Here is a 20,826-nt window from a genome sequence, read left to right as displayed (position 1 = left end):
AAGCGCTCCATGGCACAGGACCTAGTTATCTGCGGGAGCGCATCCTACCCCATACATCCCTGCGACCAATTCGCTCTCACAGAGAGGGACTCCTCCGGGTGCCGTCCACTAGGCAATGCCAACGGGCGACGCCCAGGAGTAGGTCCTTCTCTGTGATGGGCCCGACCCTCTGGAATGACCTCCCCCCCCCCCGACATTAGAACAACTACCGATCTCCGCTCCTTCCGCAAGAAATTAAAGACCCACCTGTTCCATTTAGCTGGCCTGGCCTAACCGTAGTTTTAATTCCCAATCCTTCTGGCCGGTATTTTAATCCCTGGGGATAGATATTTTAGATTGTTTTTAATTTTTGTCTTAGAACGGTTTTATACTGGATTTGTTTTATGGGTATTCAATATTGTATTCTGTATGTGGTTTTTAGCTGTGTTTGTACACCGCCCCAAGTCCCTTCGGGGAGAGGGAGCGGTTTATTAATTTAATAAATATATATATAATATATTACATATATTAATCCAAACCTCCTCCATTTTTACAGCTAGCTACTTGATCCAGAAAAATAATTCGAATCCAATTTTTTAAATGAATCTTTTAGGTGGCTTGTTTTTTGCAAAGCCCATGCGTTCCAAAGGGTATGTGACAATGTTGGATCCATTTCAGCAAATGTATGGAAAACGGATGGGAGGGCTTATCTTCATACCTGCCTTGATGGGAGAAATGTTCTGGGCAGCAGCCATCTTTTCAGCACTAGGTAAGAAATTCTGCAAACAAATCAATTGTATACAATCAGTCTGAATAAGGGTAAAATATGCAAATTGATAAAAACGTTCTTTTTTTAAAAAAAAAGCTTAAAAATTGAACAAGCCTTCCCAAATTTAAAAGGTAACCATGGTGTGGTAGTAGTACTAATCAGAACACTGATAGTAAAATACTGTGTAGAAAAGCCAGGTGTTCTCTTTTTATAGTAATATTTGAGGAGAGTAATCATAAGGATTTAGCTGTACAATTGGATTTAGAGAGATTTTGAGTGGGGATGGCACAATTCAAAATGTATTTTTAAACATTTAAAACATTTGGCCTATGTAGCTAATACTTTAATATCTGAAAGTTTATATAATCTACTTGTGCATATATCATACATATATATATGCTATTTAGTTGCAACATACAGGTTTGTGCAGGCTGAAATTTTATCACTGCAAAGTTGTAGAGCCATTTAAATGTGTACCCAATGAATAACTAGCCTGAGCCCCACTGAAGACATAAAATTGAATAATTTTACTTATTTATCTATTTAGATTATATCAAATCATTCAACTCACAATTTATGACTCTGGGTGAACTACACCAGTAAAAATAAATCACAATAAAAGTCAAAAAATAAACACAGTACAAAACACGATCAATTTAAAGACAAATCTGGATATTACAAAACCCTTTCATAGCACAATGGTTCATCTACTACCCTGATATAATAATAGTGATTATATCACTTTATTTTTTCACTCAGATTGGCAACTAATAATATATGTCATATAAATTTAAATTTATGACCTACAGCCTGGCAAGGTGCCTGCTCTGTCTTTAAACCATTCTTCTGAAAGCAAAGGGAGATGGAATGAACAAAACTTCAAGGGAAGACATTCCACCACCCAAAAGTCATATAGAGAAGGACTTTACTCATATGCTAGATAAATAAGCTCCTGATTGCAAGATCATTTTCAGAAAAACCTATCTAAAGATGTTGATGAAGTTTTTCAGTTATCCAGGTAGAGTTGTCTGTTGAGTCATGAGTCTGAGATCCAACTCTGGTCAAAGGTATGCATGGAATTCTCCCTCCCGTGTAAACTTGATAATAGTCATGGAAACTCTTTACAAGTTGACAGCAACTGAACTTAAGTCCAGTTACCATGTCTCAACTTCCAGACCTATCAAAAGATCTTAATGCCCATCAATTAAGTTCTTCATCAGACATCTAAGATGGCTATGTATGGCTTTAAAGGCAAACTCCAACAAGAAGCTCTAAAGCAGTCAACCTGTGGGTCGGGACCACTTTGGGGGTCGAATGACCCTTTCACAGGGGTCGCCTAAGACCATCGGAAAACACATATTTTTGATGGTCTTAGGAACTGAGAAACCAATTTTATAGTTGGGGGTCACCACAACATGAGGAACTGTATTAAAGGGTCGTGGCATTGGGAAGGTTGAGAACCACTGCTCTAAAGAAAGCCACTTCCTACGTAGAGTGAGCAATTTGAAATCCCCAGCTGGCAGATTCTTTTCCCTGATATTTATTTGCTTACTTATTTAAGAGGTATACTGCTGACTACTCATGCCAATTTTGTAATTTAAAATAAATGAACAAATGTAAAATTGAGAAGCTAAAAGCGGTTAAAATGCCACTTCAGCAAGCAAGAGACGTTAATGACTGATAGTACTGAGTATTTATATTATTAAAAGCTTACAAGAAAAACAATTGCTTTAAAGGATTTTTAAATAGCTAACAAAGATGTCAGGCGCCTCCATTCTACAGGAAATACAATCCAAAACTATGCAAAGGCTCAATCCTGAGCTGCTTTCTATAGAATTTTAAAAGGAGCTGTATAAACCCCTTTCTGAAAGGCTGCCCTATATAATAAAAAGGCCACATTTTTAAGGCCGTTATCTTTCAGAAATGAACTCAGTTGGCATATCAACAAAAGCTGATAAAAGGCACTCTGGGCTATTTCCTCAATCTGTGAAGATGAAGAAAGGTTTGCACCAGAAGCTTGCTTTTAAACTATGATGTGCTCTTTTTAGGAGAACGTAATCCCTTTCTGAATATACACATTTACCATAACTTTGGAAGTCTGGACATTCACAATGAGCACCTCCATCCTGTCTGGATTTTATTTCAATGCATTATCCCTCTTCCAGTTCATTACTGACTTCAGGCAGAAATTGAAGGAAAGTATACAATTTCCTAAAATGTCACAGAGAAATTCATTTGGGTTTTTCAAGGCATCAGCATACTGATACTGCCTAGCAAAACAAAATCAGATAATCTTCCCCAATGTTTTCAAGTAGGTATTGAAAAACACAGGAGACAGAATGGAGTCCTGAACAAACTGATATAATGGCTCTTGTTTCAAGGAACAAATATCTAAAAATGATATTATCTGAAATATAACTGAAAGATAGAAATGGAAAACCTGTATAACCATGCCTTCTCTTTCCAAATCTCTCTAGTGATTGAGAAGAATTCCTTCAAATTCCTCTCCTAATAATCCAGGCTGAAATCAGTTAATTCATAGCACAAGAATCTAAGAACTCCAATTAGCTGTATTTATTAGGCAGTAGATTAAGGTCATAGCACAAGAATTCTAGTGATGACTTTAAAAAAACCCAGATATACTGTATATCAATAGCCTATGGTAGTGAAACTCTTACCCTTTTCTTCAAGCTTTTTTAAATGCAGCTTTTATCAAAGGGATAAGATTTGCCTTTTCTGTAAAAAGTGAGGCAATCTGTACCTGTTCTTTATTTTAGTAGCGATTGTTTCTTTTTATCGGGATCATCATGAGAAATCCGTCCCATAGTTACCATGTACAATAGTACTGAATGCCACTAAGCAAGTCCAGGAGTATCAAGAAAGTCATGCACCCTCTGTCAGTCTCCAAACAAAAATCATTCTTCAAGCCATTTTAAGGTCATCTCAACCCCATAGGTCAACCGAAATGGGTCAAGAAAATCGTTCCTGCAGGATTGCCTGCAAGGAAGAAGCTGCCACCATTGTCTTGATCATTTTAAATAAGAAGAGTTAAAATTTGCCTATAATTCCTTATCTCCAAGGTATCTGGAATGGGCTTCTCAAATGAGGTTTAAGAATTGCATCCTTTAAACAAAGAAACAAGCCTCAGAAAGAAAATAGCCTTAGGGGGCTATTTATTATAACTAAGGCATATGTTATATCCTTCCAGTTACAACTGACAATACAAAATATCACAACCTGAAGCAGATATGTTCTAACAATGCAAGAGAAGTGATTAAATATAATCAAGGTTAACTGTTTGCAAGGTGGCATCCAGATTGTCAAAAGTCTGAGGTACACACACTTAATATTTATCACTGTTCTGAAACATCTGGGTAAGGAAGGTAAGTTTTTATGAAGACAACTGCTTCATGTCCCTTCCTACTTGCCCTCTAGTGGGATGCTGCAGGAAGAAACTAAACCCTCAACCGCTCACCTGCCTTCTTAAGCCACCTCATCCATGATGGATGATTTGTTTTATTTTGTTTATTTTATTTTTATTTTCCTTCATATTTCATTAAAGGAAGACCAGGTTTTTTGGATGGCTGGAAACTTTCTAAAACTGACACAGCTATCAGAAGACAAAATAGCCCTTATAGTTCTAATATCTTTTTCCTAATAACAACTTAACAATTTCCAATACCAATCTACTATTCCCACCACTACTGTGATTGCTACCACAGATTCCTGTGCCCTCTTTCCAAACTCACTTTATCAACTCAGTTAAATATAATAATTGGTCCTTATTTTCCTGTTGTATAGCTTGAATGGGCTAATATACAAAACTATATAATAAATAAATCAAGTAAGTGTACAGGGAATCTTTCTGATAAATCTCTGAACTTTCCTTTGCAACTTTTCTCACCCAACAACCAATAATTACTGGAATGTATAAAGAGTGGGTTGCCAGTGAAATGTTTTAAAATAAATAAAATAATCAGCCTTACTTCCAACTGTGTTTTGATTATCTAGAAAGCAACAGGGAGGTTTTTAACTATAATTTTGTTGCAAGAGCTCAAGAAACCAAGAATAAACTGCATGCTGAGGTGATGAAAACTGAGTGGCTTAAACAATTTTCAGGAAATTTAAAATGCAAGTTCTCTTTTAATACAAGTTACTGTACGTGAAAGCTTTCTGTCATGTTTCACATTGTGGAAGCAAATATTTTAAAAGCCTGTTATGCTCACAAAAAGACAACTTATAATTAAGAACTGCTTTAGATGCTGAGGAATGATTGCTACTTATACGCACATTGAGTCAGGACCAAGGACAGCGTCACATTCAAGCACATTAAAGCACTATGCTTTGTCCATGAAACTTTGAATATTAACAGGATCATTTGAATGGTTAAGTAACATTATCAGGAGTATATCCTGGATACCACATGTTCACTTCAAATGTGCTGAGCAATCCCTACAATTCTCATATTTAACTTTTGGTTTAGAAACAATGGTTAGAGTAATATATTTCACTGTAAACAGAATCTACCAGCATAACAATTATATTCTTCCAGTTCGTTGCTACAGAATTTCATTCAACACTCCCTATTTTTTCCCCTATTTCTTTTCTCTGGAGTCACTGTATTTTTCCTTTCTTATTCTCTCCCTCTCCCTCCCCCTCCCTCCCTCTCTCTCTCCACTTGGAGATCTTTTCACTGACATTTAATTTAGAAAGTTATGAGCTTCATTATATCCTTGAGAAGATAGTATACACATCAGACTACATGAGTCTTCTGCAAATATTGTCAATCCTTTTTTTTTCTTCATGAAACTATAATCTTGTTTTTGAAACAGAGAAAAACAGGTACAAAAATGAACTTCTCAGTCACACTGAAACTCTTTGAAAAGTACACAAATTGTTAGCAGACATTTATTTCTCTGCCTTATTACAGGTGCCACCATAAGTGTGATAATTGACATCAACAACACCATTTCAGTTATTATTTCTGCCTCCATTGCAACCCTATATACCTTAATGGGAGGACTTTATTCAGTTGCTTACACTGATGTGGTCCAACTGTTCTGCATTTTCTTTGGACTGGTGAGTTTTTTATTTACTTTTCCATATGTAATACCAGGGTAATTGTATTTTACGTCAAGCACAGGAAATAGATGCTTTATGCCAATACAGATTACAAGAACATGCTTATTAATGGGTGGAAGAAAGGTAATATTAAGAGTCTATATTATTCTTGTCTTAACTACTGTTTTAGAATAAATCAGCACCAACCATAATTGTGATTTATATTAATTAAGGATCAAATATGAGCATAGATTGAAATCAATTTAAAAATTGCTGATGAATTGCAAGACTGCAGATAATTAGAGAAGTTGATTTGTACCCAAGAGAAAATGTTGTGAGAAATGGCCAGGAAGGATGGTGACATAATGATGGTTCTTGATTTGCCAGTGCTCTGAACACCTATCTAGGATACAAGAACAGAATCTGATTGGGCTGTCAGTTGAGTTAAATCGTTCACTTCTTGCCACATAATGTTTTCCAAGGGCACCATCTTTACTTAGAGGGTGCATTACAGGCATGCGATATCTACAGCTCTCTAAACCTTGCTACTGCTTCTCCCTCTGTTCTTACTCCTATTGTGCACACATTTGATATAGGAAGAGAATGCCTTCATTTAGCTCAAGATCAGAATTATCTCCCTTCCACTCTATCGATTATGTCAATAGGTAAAACTGAAAGCAAAATCCCAGCCTCTCAGTTAAACTCTGCTTAGTCCAGTAAAGCATACCCTCAGTACTGCCTCTCTTTGTGCACAATGAGGCAAACAGGTATCTTCTTTCCACAGAGAAAAGATACCCTTCTTTGATGCAGAAGGAGGCACTGTGATGGAGGAAACTTTTGTTTGCCTTTGTTTATAGAAAATATATGCAAAGAAATATTATTCTCTATCTATTTTTGCACAAAAAGGTAAAGATCCCTATCAGAGAATATACCTCTCCCAGAAAATAAACTTTTATAGATTATGGTTTTTTAATTTATTATTTATATATTAAGAAGATTTGTATGGCCACCCAACTCAATCACAGTGACTCCAGGTAACTTATAGAAGCAAAATCCCAAATACAAAATGAAATAAATACCCTTGACCCCAGGCAGCAAAATCATTCCCCCAATGTTAGAGGAATTGACACATTTCTATCTTCCATTATATTTTGTTTAGCCATTCCCTCTTCCCTACGCTAGAAAAGACTTGTCTTCAACTTTAAATACACTATCTGATCTTAACCTTATGGTTATCTGCTGCCTTATGGATCAGATTTAAGCATGACTGATCACATGTTTAAGAAGGTCTTTCAATAACAACAACAATAATAATAATAATAATAATAATAATAATACCCATTGTCATTGGGGCACTTGGTACTATGTCCAAGAATTTTATAAGATACATCAACAAATTGCAGCTTCCTGCAATAATATCAGCAGAACTGCAAAAAACTGTGTTACTCGGAACATCGTATATTTTAAGAAGGTACTTGGTTGATACCTAGGACGCTGGCAGCAACCTGTATCAACCATTAGCACCAGTCAATGGTATTTGTGAGAATGTTCAGTTGATTGAGTTTCATGTTTAAATAATAATAATAATAATAATAATAATAATAATAATAATAATAATAATAGAAAGAAACGAATAAAAATTCTATACCGCATCGGTCGTCGCGCGGGTTAACAAGGGCCGCGGCGGATGTTGAGGTCCCTGGGCATCCGTCGACAAGTGGGCTACAAGTGGAACAGCCAACAAAACGACAGAAATATAGTGCAGATGAAAATCGTGCCATAATGGCCTGTTATTACAACTCAGAGCCAAAAAAAAGAGGCTATTTAAAGCGAATGTATGATTTATGGAAACAACAATATCCAGATTCAAATGTTAGTGGATAACGACTAGCAGATCAAAGGCGATTTATTATACGAAATAAAATGTTTACCGAAGTTGAACTTGAGGAAATTCAGGCAAATTGAAAAAAAAAAAAAAAAAAACATCACAAGAGGAAATAAGTGATACTCATGACACAACTAAAGAAATCATAGGAGAACTCTTAGAGGAAGCTGCCGGAGAGGAAATAAAAACACTACCACCAGAACTAGTTACCATTGAACCAACTGATGAACCAACTCAAAAACAAAATGAACTGAAGGACAAGATCATGGAGCATTTTCTGGCTAGGGAGGAAAGGCAACGTTTACCATCATTAAAAACTGTCCCTAAGAAAATTTTGGGTCCTATCATGAAAATGGTTAATGCAGTGCTTTCAACAATTGAATCGGGATCCATCTTGGAAACAAATCAGTTAATGTACAGTGCAGCTGTAATAGTCACTAATGAACTAGGCATTAAAATCAAAGTACCTAATCACACAATGGAAAAAGCATCAAAGCCAAAGTGGAAAATCCGATTAGAACAAAAAGTCAAAAAATTAAGGGCAGATGCTAGCAACTTAAAGAACATGCATGAGCAACGGCTTAAAAACAGAAAAATCATAGATCAGCTAATCAGAAGGTATAGATTGGATACAAGAAACATCAATGAAGCTGTAGAGACTGTAAAACAGCAGATAACAGCAACAGCTAGAAAAATTGAAAGATATGAGGCACGAATCATCCAGTATAAACAAAATCAACAATTTCGATCAGACCAACGGCGTTTTTATCAAAGTCTTAATGTGAATGGTGGCACCAAAAGTCAAAAACCAGAAAAGCAGGCCACAGCTGAATTCTGGAAAGAATTGTGGGGAAATGCAAAGGACTACAATAAGGAAGCAAAGTGGATACATGACTTTGAGGAAAGCATTGGTAACAAACAAATGCAAGTATTAGAAATAACAACTGAGATGGTCAAAAATCGAGTAAAAAAAGTAAAGAATTGGACATCACCTGGAAATGACCAATTACATGGTTTCTGGCTCAAATATCTGACCAGTTTACATGCAATGTTGGCCAGGCAACTGAATGAAATTTTACAAAATGATCAAATTGATGAATGGTTGACAACTGGAAAAACATACTTGATTCAGAAAGATGCAACTAAAGGAACAATACCTGAAAACTACAGACCAATAACATGCTTGCCAACAACCTTTAAATTACTCACAGGCATTATTGCAGATAACATTATGGATTATTTGGAAACAAACAACATCTTGCCAGTAGAGCAAAAAGGCAACAAAAGAAGGAGTAGGGGCACAAAAGATCAGCTCCTAATTGATAAAATGATATTAGAAAATTGTAAGAAAAGAAAAATGAACTTGAATATGGTCTGGATTGATTATAAAAAAGCATTCGACTCATTGCCACATAGTTGGATCATAAAATGCTTAGAAACAACTGGCATTAGTAAAAATATTACATCCTTCACTGAAAAGGCGATGAAACAATGGAGAACTGAGTTGGCAGTAGGGAATGAGAACTATGGAATGGTTAATATCAAGTGAGGAATTTTCCAGGGTGATTCACTTTCACCTCTTCTCTTCATCATCGCGATGATCCCACTATCAGTAATCTTAAAAAAAATGAAATTAGGCTACCAAACAGCCAAAGAAGCTGAAAAAATTTCACATTTATTATATATGGATGATTTGAAACTCTATGAAAAGTCAGAAATAGAAATCCAATCACTGACAAACACAGTCCGAGTATTCAGCACCGATATTTCAATGCAGTTTGGCATGGAAAAATGTGCCACTGTATCCATAAAAAGGGGCAAAATCACTATATGTGAGGGAATTGAAATGCCCAATGGCCAACTAATTAAATGCAATGAAAATGAAGCCTACAAATACTTAGGCATTTTGCAGTTGGATAACATCAAACATGGAGAAGTAAAAACTATTGTCAGGAGAGAGTACACCAACAGAGTTAGGAAAATTTTGAAATCTAAATTAAATGGTGGAAATACAATCAAGGCCATAAATACCTGGGCAATACCAGTTATAAGATACACAGCTGGTATAGTTAACTGAACACAAGCTGATTTGGACATTTTAGACCGAAAAACCAGGAAACTAATGACAATGCACTACAGTTTACATCCACGTGGTGATATTGATAGACTATACCTGCCCCGAAAATCAGGTGGCAGAGGATTATTACAAGTGAAGCAAATAGTTGAAGAAGAAAAACATGCACTGGCTGATTATCTAAAAGAAAGTCAAGAACATCTATTAATCGAAGTAAAGAACAAAAATCTATTGAAGGCCCAACAGACGAAACAAGAATACAAAAAAGATGTGATAAAATTAAGAATGGAGAGTTGGCAGAACAAAGCATTGCATGGCCAATTTCTGGAAAAAATAAAAGATAAAGTGGACAGTGAAAAAACTTGGTTATGGTTAACAACAGGTACATTAAAGAAAGAAACAGAGTCACTAATCCTGGCTGCGCAAGAACAAGCTATCCGAACAAATGCCATTAAGGCCAAAATCGAAAAATCCTCTGATGATGCCAAATGTAGACTTTGCAAAGAGGCTGATGAAACTGTTGACCACATACTCAACTGCTGTAAAAAAATCACGCAGACTGACTATAAAATGCGGCACAATTCAGTGGCACAAATGATCCACTGGAATTTGTGCAAAAATTATAACATTAAAACAGCAACAAACTGGTGGGAACATAAGCCTGAAAAAGTCGTCGAGGGTCAGATGGTCAAGATCTTGTGGGATTTTCGCATACAAACGGATAAAATACTGGCGCATAATACACCAGACATCACACTGGTTGAGAAAAATAAGGTTACAATCATAGACATCGCAATACCAGGTGATAGCAGGGTCGCCGAGAAGGAATATGAAAAAATCGCAAAATACCAGGACTTAAAAATTGAAATTCAATGATTATGGCACAAACCAGCAGTGGTAATTCCAGTGGTAATCGGCACACTGGGTGCTATTCCAAAAGCACTGGAATTACATTTAAAACAGTTAAAAATTGACAAAATCACCATCAGTCAAATGCAAAAGGCCGCACTGCTTGGATCCGCACACATATTACGAAAATACGTTACGACATCCTAGGCCCCTGGGTGGGGCCCGACTAGTAATTGATACCAAATCCGGCGAAACAACTGGCCGCTGTGATACAATTCTGTTGATGCAATAATAATAATGCAGATGAAAATCGTGCCATAATGACTTAAAAATCGAAATCTAACGATTATGGCACAAACCAGCAGTGGTAGTTCCAGTGGTAATCGGCACACTGGGTGCTATTCCAAAAGCACTGGAATTACATTTAAAACAGTTAAAAATTGACAAAATCACCATCAGTCAAAAGCAAAAGGCCGCACTGCTCTCCACATATTACGAAAATACGTTACGACGTCCTAGGCCCCTGGGTGGGGCTCGACTAGTAATTAATGCCAAATCCGGCAAAACAACTGGCCGCTGTGATACAATTCTGTTGATGCAATAATAATAATAATAATAATAATAATAATAATAATAATAATAATAATAATAATAATAATAATAATAATAATAATAACAACAACATATAGTCAACATCCACTTAGCATCTATGTGCAACAGCACTAATGCTGCATGCTGCCATTATATCTCTGGATTCTTGGATCCAGTAGAAAAGAATACAGTATATTTAGTTCAGAAATGAACTGTGGAGAACTTGGTGTTCTCTGAGCTTGGTTGCTTGCTTGCAGTTGCTTCATTACTATAAAATACTTTCCAACAAAATAGCATGCAACTTTATTAAAAAGTGCTTAACCACTCCAACACTATATCTCACAACACAAGCTATGAAAAGGATACATTAAAAACCATACATCAAAAACATCTCAGAAACAACAGGCTATTACAACCAGGTGGCATTATGGTGGTACACAAACTAACTAAAAAAAACCAAAACATCTTAAACCAAAAGATCCAGTAGTCCAAGATTTTTTTTTAAAAAAGGATTCATCTACAACATAAAGTGTAAGGACTGTAACAGCCAATATATAGGACAGACAGACAGAAGACTGGGTGAGCACATTCATGAACACCAATTAGCAAGCAGAAGACACAATGAAAATTCCTTAATTTCACAACACATGGATAGACTCAGCCATAGTTTCAACTGGGAAACTGGGAAACATCCTAGACCAATTTAAATTCAAAAACACTAAGGAATTCGTGGGAGTTCGTCATTCAAACAGATCAGTCATCAATAGACACACAGAGATAAATCAATAGACAAAGAGATAAATCACATTTACACTCCATTCAAAAAAGACAATTAAAAAAGCTAAGAAGGATCCTCTATAGCAGTCTATACCCAATAAACTGGGATTAACACTAGGCAAACAATCAAGGAAAAAACCCCAAACAACTCTAATCAAGAAACTGCCAAGGAAAAAAACCACAACCACCAACAATGATAGTGCAAGCTGTATCTAATAACAGAGAACAAACCCCAATAGCACTGATGATGTTACCTAGTTGGGTGATAAAACATCTGCAAGCAAACAACCAAGTTCAAAGAGCACCAAAGACTTGATAAAGATGTGTAGTTGCAAACATTTACTTATTGTGTTCTTAAAAAGACTTGCCCAGTCACATCAATAAGTGCAATGCAATGCAATGCAATGGAGACTTTGTATCAGGAGTGTGTGTGCAAGAGAGCAAATGTGGGCCGATGCCTCTGTTCTCTTCACATAATGCTTCCTTTTCATTCTACAGTTCCAACATGCCCGTATACACAGACACACATACAGAACTGAATACTATTATAAAACTGGCACTCTCAGTCCTCTGCTTAAGTAGGTTGAGCTGCATTCACTGATGCTTATTTCCTAATAAATACAGCCAGGAGTTCCCAGTCCCAAGAAACAGGTAGGGCCATTGAATTTGTTCTGTATTCCTAGTATTGTGTGTTCCCTTTTTAAGTAAGAGTCTATAGTTTCATACCTTTTGTTCCTAAAACAGCAATGTTCATTCTCTGATCCAATTCATTCTAGAAGTAGAATGTGAATTCAAAATAGAATTCTCCTACTTTCACAAGAAGATAATGTGAGCAATATGTTTTCAGGAAAATAATTTCAGTTGCCTACCATTTCTCCCAAGTGATTAAAGGAAAGCCATTTAAACAAAAAAGTTTTGTTTAGGTTTTAGGTCGTATTCTCTCACTGTCAGAGACACACATAGTAGAATCAGAGAAAGGACCTTCTGCTACCAATTTTGAAACTTCCTGCCAAAAAAGATCACTTTAGTTCCATGCTTGCTGTCTTTTAATCTCAAAGACCTTGGGTTGTTTTTTTAAAAAAAATTAAGATATGACTCTCTGATATGTAATCTAATTTGTGTGAAGGAGAAAGTTGCAGCCAGCGGGTACAAAGTGTTTATTTTCTCTGGATGGGTTTCTTTCCATGCATTTTTCATTGGCATATTTTAATCTTTAAATGATCATATTTCCATTTTACAGTATTGTTACCAATCTTTTCCGTTAGGTTTGGTAGAAAGATGAGAAGAAATGTAAACAAAACCATGTTGGTATTTTCTTGCCTGCAAAAAATGTTTTGCAACTAAAAATGATGAATGAAAAAAATAAAACAAAGACATGTTTATGCCATTCTTTTACTGTCTGCTTCATTTTTTTTTACAGTGGATCAGCATCCCATTTGCCTTGACCCATCCTGCAGTAACAGACATTGGGTACACCGCTGTGCATGAAGTATATCAAAAACCCTGGCTTGGAACCATTAAATCCCCTGACGCATACAGATGGATTGACAATTTCTTCTTACTGGTGAGATTTTTGTGAAAGACCACAAACCACTTTATTTTCCAAACTCTTAAACTACAAATTGTCTAATGCTGGGAGAGGCAGCCTATATCCCTCCAGATGTTTTGGAGATCAGCTCCTATCAACTCCAACCAACAAGGACTTGTGTTGGTTATAATCCAAAATGATTGAACTGTACAATTATGTGCCCTAGCAAAATAACTTTGAACAACTGCACAAAAAACCCTTTAAATTTAACTGTATGCTGAAGATAAGTAATTAGTTATATGACTTTTTGCAACAGTCTTTGTATGAAAAAAGCAGAAAGATTGTTGCAAGTATCTTAGGTACTCTTCTAATAGTGAGTATGATAGGATTCAAATGGTAGTATTTCCTCACCACTGTCAAACTATTCACTAAGGCTACATTACTATTACTATTAGTCTTCTCATTGTTTCTATCACCCACCTCCTCCCACTTATGACTGCAGGACTGTAACTTTGTTGCTTGTATCCTTACAATTTATATTGATATTGATTGTTTCCTGATTGCTTATTTGTACCCCATGACTATCATTAAGTGGTGTACCTTATGATTCTTGATGAATGTATCTTGTCTTTTTATGTACACTGAGAGCATATGCACCAAAGACAAATTCCTTGTGTGTCCAATCACACTTGGCCAATAAAGAATTCTATTCTATTCTATTCAGTAGATCTGCAATAGAAGTGTGATTGGATAGATGCATATTTGAAAGATTGGATAAACGTATTTAGAAAAAAAACACTTAAAATCTTGAAGTAGGAAGATATACAGTATTTCTGGGTTACAGAGCAGGATAGAAATGTGTGAGGGAGCAGTATGAAATAGGTTTAATATATAACATTTCCAATACAATTTCTGTAACATGCCTGAACTCCTTGTGCAAAATTAACAGAAAAATGATGCATCACTAATTGGTTTTTAACCCAGTGAATATTTAAAGCCAAACCAGCTTCTATGTGCATAAACAGCTTAACATAACAGCTTCTACACACAGTTATTTCTTGAGATTTGCCAATCCTATCACTGAAGATCCCTTTCTGGAACTATTTTCTGTCCAGAAGAAAAGGAATTAGAGAGTGTTTCTCAACCTTGTCAACTTTAAGATGTCTCAACTTCAATTCCCAGAATTCTGGGACTAGAAGTCCACACATCTTAAAGTTGCTGAAGTTTAGAAGCACTGAATTAGAGACAAGCCAAGAAGGAAGGAATCATGAAAAATCTTCTCCCCTGCTGCTTTCTTGATATGTAACCCAAAGAATAATGGGATTTGGGGGGAAATCTAGCTTAAAGGGACAACCTTCTTTCTGGGTCAGCTTAAAAGTCATATTCCATACTTTGCTTGGAAGAAAGTGCCTACAAGGTTTAAAGCACTGTTTTACTGCTGAGGTGTAGGATTGGCTGCTAGGCAAATAGGTTTGATAAAGGAGCATGTTGGCTAAATGCATTTTTGCTTGTATTCATGTGAGTGTCTATTTACCAGGAATGAATAACTGCAATGTTTATGATTGTTTGTAGATGTTAGGAGGAATCCCATGGCAAGCCTATTTCCAGCGAGTCCTTTCTTCTTCATCAGCTACGTATGCACAAATGCTCTCTTTTCTGGCAGCATTTGGATGTCTTATAATGGCAATACCTCCAGTGCTTATTGGTGCCATTGGTGCATCAACAGGTACATCAAGCATTTATTATAATAACAAATTAATGGTTCTGGGGGCTCAAGAAATGAGTCTTTACACATTTTGAAAGTGAATATCTGGCAATAAATGAATATCCAGAGTAGAGATGTGTTATCTCAAAGCTGTAGTAACCTTACAATGTTTGTAATATATCAGTACTATTTCTATCATTATGGTGTAGTTTCCAATATTATTAAAACAAATATACTATCCTAAACATTTTCATAGAAGAATAGAATTCAGCTTGGAAAGGCCATTTGGGCAACTGATCTATTTAAATGTTAATTATACCCATGAGATATAGTTGACCTTTATGAAAATGAATGAAATGCTTAACCTGAAGCCTTTCAAAGTCTACTAGATTTCACAATGGCAAATTTGGCATAATACTAGCCAAATTTGACATCTAAACCATAAATATAAAACTAGCGAAGGTATATTTTGTAACATATGATTGTGAATATAGGCATAGACCACAGAATCCAGCAATTAAATCCAGCTTTTTATTTATTTGTTTGTTTTTTTAAAAAAATACCTGTTTTTAGAACTGGATACCAGAACAGATACCAGAATTGTAAAGGGAAGGGCATTATCATGATCCTGTACATTAAATAAACGTTCCCATTAGCTACATCTTATATGTTTACAATTTTTTAATCGCTGGTCATGTTATAGATGTCGGATTGTTTATGAGCATAAGTATTCTAGTTATTGATTTCTTTTTTCAGGTACAGGTCTATTCATTAGTACCGTAATTAGTGTATGTTTATGTTACAGCTTGGAATCAGACTGAATATATTGGTCACGACCCTAAAGCTGAAGATAAAAGCGACATGATATTACCAATTGTCCTTCAATATCTTTGTCCAGTGTACATTTCGTTCTTTGGCCTTGGGGCGGTGTCTGCTGCTGTAATGTCCTCTGCTGACTCTTCCATCTTATCAGCAAGTTCTATGTTTGCACGGAATATATACCAGCTTTCATTTCGGCAAACTGTAAGACTATATTATAAACACAGTACCATTTTGTAATGTTATAAGAGCTGTACTTGGCAGTTGATACTTCACATATATAGGAAGGAAAGAGTATCTTGAACCATTTTGTGTTCAATCTATGACAATCATTAAAGGGTGAAGGAATTATGCTCACTTTCTTCTGATGTTCCAAACTTTTGGATGTTCTGGAAGCAAAAGTCTTTTAATCTTCAAAATTGAAATGGGAAAAATCAATCCTATACCTTATGAGATGCAATCTTATTTCTTAAAATTGAGTTAATGATTTATACCAGTGGTAGTCAACCTGGTCCCTACCGCCCACTCGTGGGCGTTCCAACTTTCATGGTGGGCGGTAGGGGTTTGCTGTAACTCTGCTTTATAAATTTTATAAATAAAGTTACTTCCCTACTTTATAAATCACGATTACTGTGGAACCGGTGGGCGGTTAGAAAATTTTACTACTAACAGAGATACAAAAGTGGGCGTTAGGTATAAAAAGGTTGACTACCCCTGGTTTATACAGGCAAATCTTTTCAATGCACTCTTATTGTATATTTCATATTGAAAATTGTGAGATAGGCAGATATGCTCCAAATAAGTGGCCTTTGTATAGAAACCTACTTCATTTAATTATGAGTAACTGAGTAGGCAACTATGAATTAAGTGAAACATAGCCAGGTGAATAATTCTTTAAATAGAAGGAATAATATTGGAGTTAAAATTTATAGGATTTTGGCTTTATGACCAAAGAAAGAATTGCAAAGTGAAAACTTTTCCACGGCTGTATAACTTGCGCTAAATGCAATGTTACCATTTATGAAGGCACGGCATTTAAAACAAAATTTTGAAAGTGCCTTTTTGACCTGAATGCAGCTGAAAACGATTCTCCTGCATGTATTCAAAGGAGTTTTCAGTCATTTGGATTTTTTTCTGCTGGCCACATTCACAATCAGATAATTTCCCCAACAGTTTACAGGCTGAAAAAGTTACATATAATAATCTCGTTCCAGGTTGGACAAATAGAGAATAGTTTGCTATCTTGAGTTTTATATATATAAAATTCCAGGATATATTACTGTTACTACATAATAATAATAATAATAATAATAATAATAATAATAATAATAATAATAATAATAATAATAATAATAATAATAATAATAATAATAATAATTCACACATCTATTTATCCTAGGTCCTTGGGAAGGACTTGATAGATGGATAAAAAATGTCAAATCCATTCTAATCACAGTCCAGATGGCTTTTTAACCAACCATAAAACTGTAATAACATTTTCCTACCTTTCAGGAAAAATTCCTTTTAGACCAGAATTGGTTGCCAGAACAGAACAGAATTGTGAAGGGAGGGGCATTATCATGATCCAGTATATTAAATTGTTGTTTGTGTTAGATATATCTTATATGTCTAAGATTCTTTAATTGCTGGTCATCTTATAGGTGTCAAATTGCTTATGGGTCATAAGTATTCTAATTAACAACACTTTTTATCATTTTGAATTCATATAATTCTGTTGATACCTATGTATTATATAAATATTTGTAGTAGAAAGCAAAATCATACTGTTCCTATATTTTACAGGCTTCAGACAACGAAATAGTTTGGGTCATGCGAATTACCATTTTTATGTTTGGAGCTGCAGCGACAGTGATGGCTCTGCTAGCTAAATCCATATATGGTCTCTGGTACCTCAGCTCTGACCTGGTTTACATCATCATCTTTCCCCAACTTCTATGTGTTCTTTTTGTCAAAGGAACAAATACTTATGGTGCCATTGTAGGATACTTATTGGGGCTCCTACTTCGAATTACTGGAGGAGAACCTTATCTATCCTTAAAGCCTCTAATTTTGTATCCTGGTTGGTATCGTGATGAGGGAGAATACGTTCAGAGATTTCCTTTTAAGTCATTGGCTATGCTTACTTCTTTCTTTACAAATATTGCAGTATCCTATCTAGCAAAATACTTATTTGAAAGTGGCACTTTATCACCCAAACTAGACTTCCTTGATGCTGTTGTTGCAAAGTACAGTAAAGAGAACATGGACAAGGCTACTCTTGTGAAAAGTGACAATGTAGCTTTGAATGAACTGGCACCAGTGAATCCTCGACACAGTTTGACTCTGACCTCTACTTTTACAAATAAAGAGGCCTTCAGTGATATGGATTCAAGTCCAGAGATATCCACTGCAGAGGAGAAATGACAACAGCCCAGATGAAGAAAAACACTGCTTTTGCCTCACCCATAATGCAACAGGATATGCTGCCATGGGAAATTAAACGTAGCTTGAGAAGAAATGGATGGAGACCAAAAAACAAAAACCACCCACTACCATGTAGCTCTTTTAGTTTGTGTCTTGAAAGAGGAACAATTTGGATTAAACTCTTATACAGTATTATCAAAAACATGTTGGGTAGAATTTATCTCATTCCACCACAGTATCTGAATGTCAATAAGAGAAAAATGCAACATCCAGGGGAAAAAAATTGGTTTCTTTAAAATTTATATCACTAATTTGCACAGCTAGAAGTAATTTGCAAATTCAGAATCCCCGTGTTCCCAGTTCGCCTCCATCTGCTAACGGACAGCTTTTATTTTGCACATCCTGGAGCAAGATTGAGCTGCTGAAAGTCAGCAGCATTCCCAAAACTGCACCACTGAACGTTAACTTCAAGCATAAACATTTAGTAGTGAATCTTTCTTGGGTTTTTTAGAAATAAGAAACCAAATGTTGTGTTAAGATCCTAACATTTTAACGTGCACATTTTAAACAAAATGTAATAACACAAAGCCAAGATGTAGCACTGCTATTTTAGTGATGTCATTGGAAAAAATGAGATCATCGACTGCTGTCCAAGCTTATAGTTTGGATGGAATCTTCTCAAATAGAGGAACCATTGAAATATATAATTAATTTGTGTCACATTTAATAGGAAAAATTATGTTGATCTTTTTTAATCAACATAAAAAAAATTCTCTAGATTGGAAAAAACAAGGATTGTCCCCTCGCCTTCAGAATAGATGGGGAAACAAGTCTTCGATATCAGCTTGTGTGTCCTATCTGGTAGCAAGTTATTCAATAAGGAAGAAAGGAACTTACAGATTCTATGATCTCCAGCAATAAATCGTGCTCCTGTAATTAATAGATTTAAAAAACATGTATATTTTATATCTCTTAAACTATAGATCCAGCCCTTTACAATTAGTAAATTGAAATATTCTACTAATAACATTCCTTTCCTTCATGAAAATTAAGGTTTTTCTGTCATCAGTTACCCCTTTATAAAGCGTGTAAAAAATAACAACTATGATGTAACCACTCTGGTTTTCAAGTAGTGATATCTTAAGTGCCCCTTGAGGGCTTTTAAAAATATTCAGAATTCCTAAATGGTGCTCAAAGTGACCTGGGAAGAGAACAAAAGTTTTAGCATCTCTCTTTCTTCACATTTTCTATTTTTAAAACATTCATTAAAAAAAAATCTAGCTCATTAATTCCTTCCAAGCATGCTAGTTTTAAATGTGAAGAGAATTTATTTTATGTAAAACACTATTCAAACGTTTGCTATCCCTTTTGTCATCTGAAATGATATTCCTTGGCAGCATTGAATTGTCTGGATTTTCAGCTTTTTTTTCCCATTGTGGAACATTGTTAGGTAGCTAACTGCTTGATTGGACTACGTTGACTTTGCGTTCATATCATAAGTTTGTATAACATCTAACTGTGGATTCAGTGTGTGTATATGTGTGCTTCTCATATAACCTTTTGTAGTCAGTATCAATATAAGCCTTGATAACTTGATATCATGCGTGCATTCACCTAATTATATCCATGTTTCTCCAGAGCAGTTTTAATTTGGATAAATGTGGTATATTGTCCTCTGAGCAAGGCCATTATTAAGCTTTTGTATGTATGCAAGAGGATTTATGCACCCTTTTGAAGTTTATTACAGGAAAATAGCAGAAAAATGTGTTTCAGCATTTGATGCATTCTCTTAAATATATGATGGAACTATTAGGCTTTTGGGAAGCAAGAACACATCCTCCATTCACCAATACCTAGAACAGGGTGGGAAACTATGGCCCTTTTATGACTTGTGGACTTCCACTCCCAGAATTCTGGGAGTTGAAGTCCAAAAATCTGATCTAGAATGACCAATCAGTGCAAAATAAAAAATAGAAACCTTCATGGTTGCTGACAGTTTTTCTAAATTCTCAGATATAATTTTTTAAAAAGAGTGAATTGTTACTTTTAAATTGGGTTCCACACTGAATTCTCATCCATAAAGCAATAGTTTTGTATATTTCACATGCTATAAGTGTGCTCAGCCATTAGGGAATATTTTCCTGAATAACATTTCCTTTCTTCTCAAAAGCAGAGGGAAAGAGAGAAATGCTGTCACATTACTAACTGAGATCCAGTACACCCCAAAGCTTTTCTCCATTGGCTGATTATATTTATTCCCTCTGCTGCTTTCCCACAACTAGTGACTTCTTTCCCTTCGCTGGATGTCTCAAGTCATTCTCTCTGCATTATTTTTGCCTCTCTTATGGATCAATACCAGTGTGGC

The 20,826-nt window shown here is 35.6% G+C and overlaps 1 protein-coding gene across 1 annotated transcript in view; it reads left to right on the top strand.

The window, feature by feature from the left end:
• SLC5A7 (solute carrier family 5 member 7) overlaps positions 1–20,391 on the top strand; it is a 29,949-nt gene extending 9,558 nt beyond the window's left edge. The window contains exons 4-9 of the mRNA XM_081947621.1: positions 593–748; positions 5,679–5,827; positions 13,406–13,549; positions 15,086–15,239; positions 16,024–16,241; positions 17,841–20,391. Coding sequence (XP_081803747.1) covers positions 593–748; positions 5,679–5,827; positions 13,406–13,549; positions 15,086–15,239; positions 16,024–16,241; positions 17,841–18,461 — 1,442 coding nt within the window. The 3' untranslated portion in view covers positions 18,462–20,391. The remainder of the gene's footprint in view (positions 1–592; positions 749–5,678; positions 5,828–13,405; positions 13,550–15,085; positions 15,240–16,023; positions 16,242–17,840) is intronic.
• The last annotated feature ends 435 nt before the right edge of the window (positions 20,392–20,826 follow it).

Source organism: Natrix helvetica (genome assembly GCF_964273705.1).
Source record: "Natrix helvetica genome assembly, chromosome: 3".
Taxonomy (NCBI): Eukaryota; Metazoa; Chordata; class Lepidosauria; order Squamata; family Natricidae; genus Natrix; species Natrix helvetica.
Note: the sequence above shows the minus strand (reverse complement) of the source record. Positions and strands in the feature narration are given on the sequence as shown.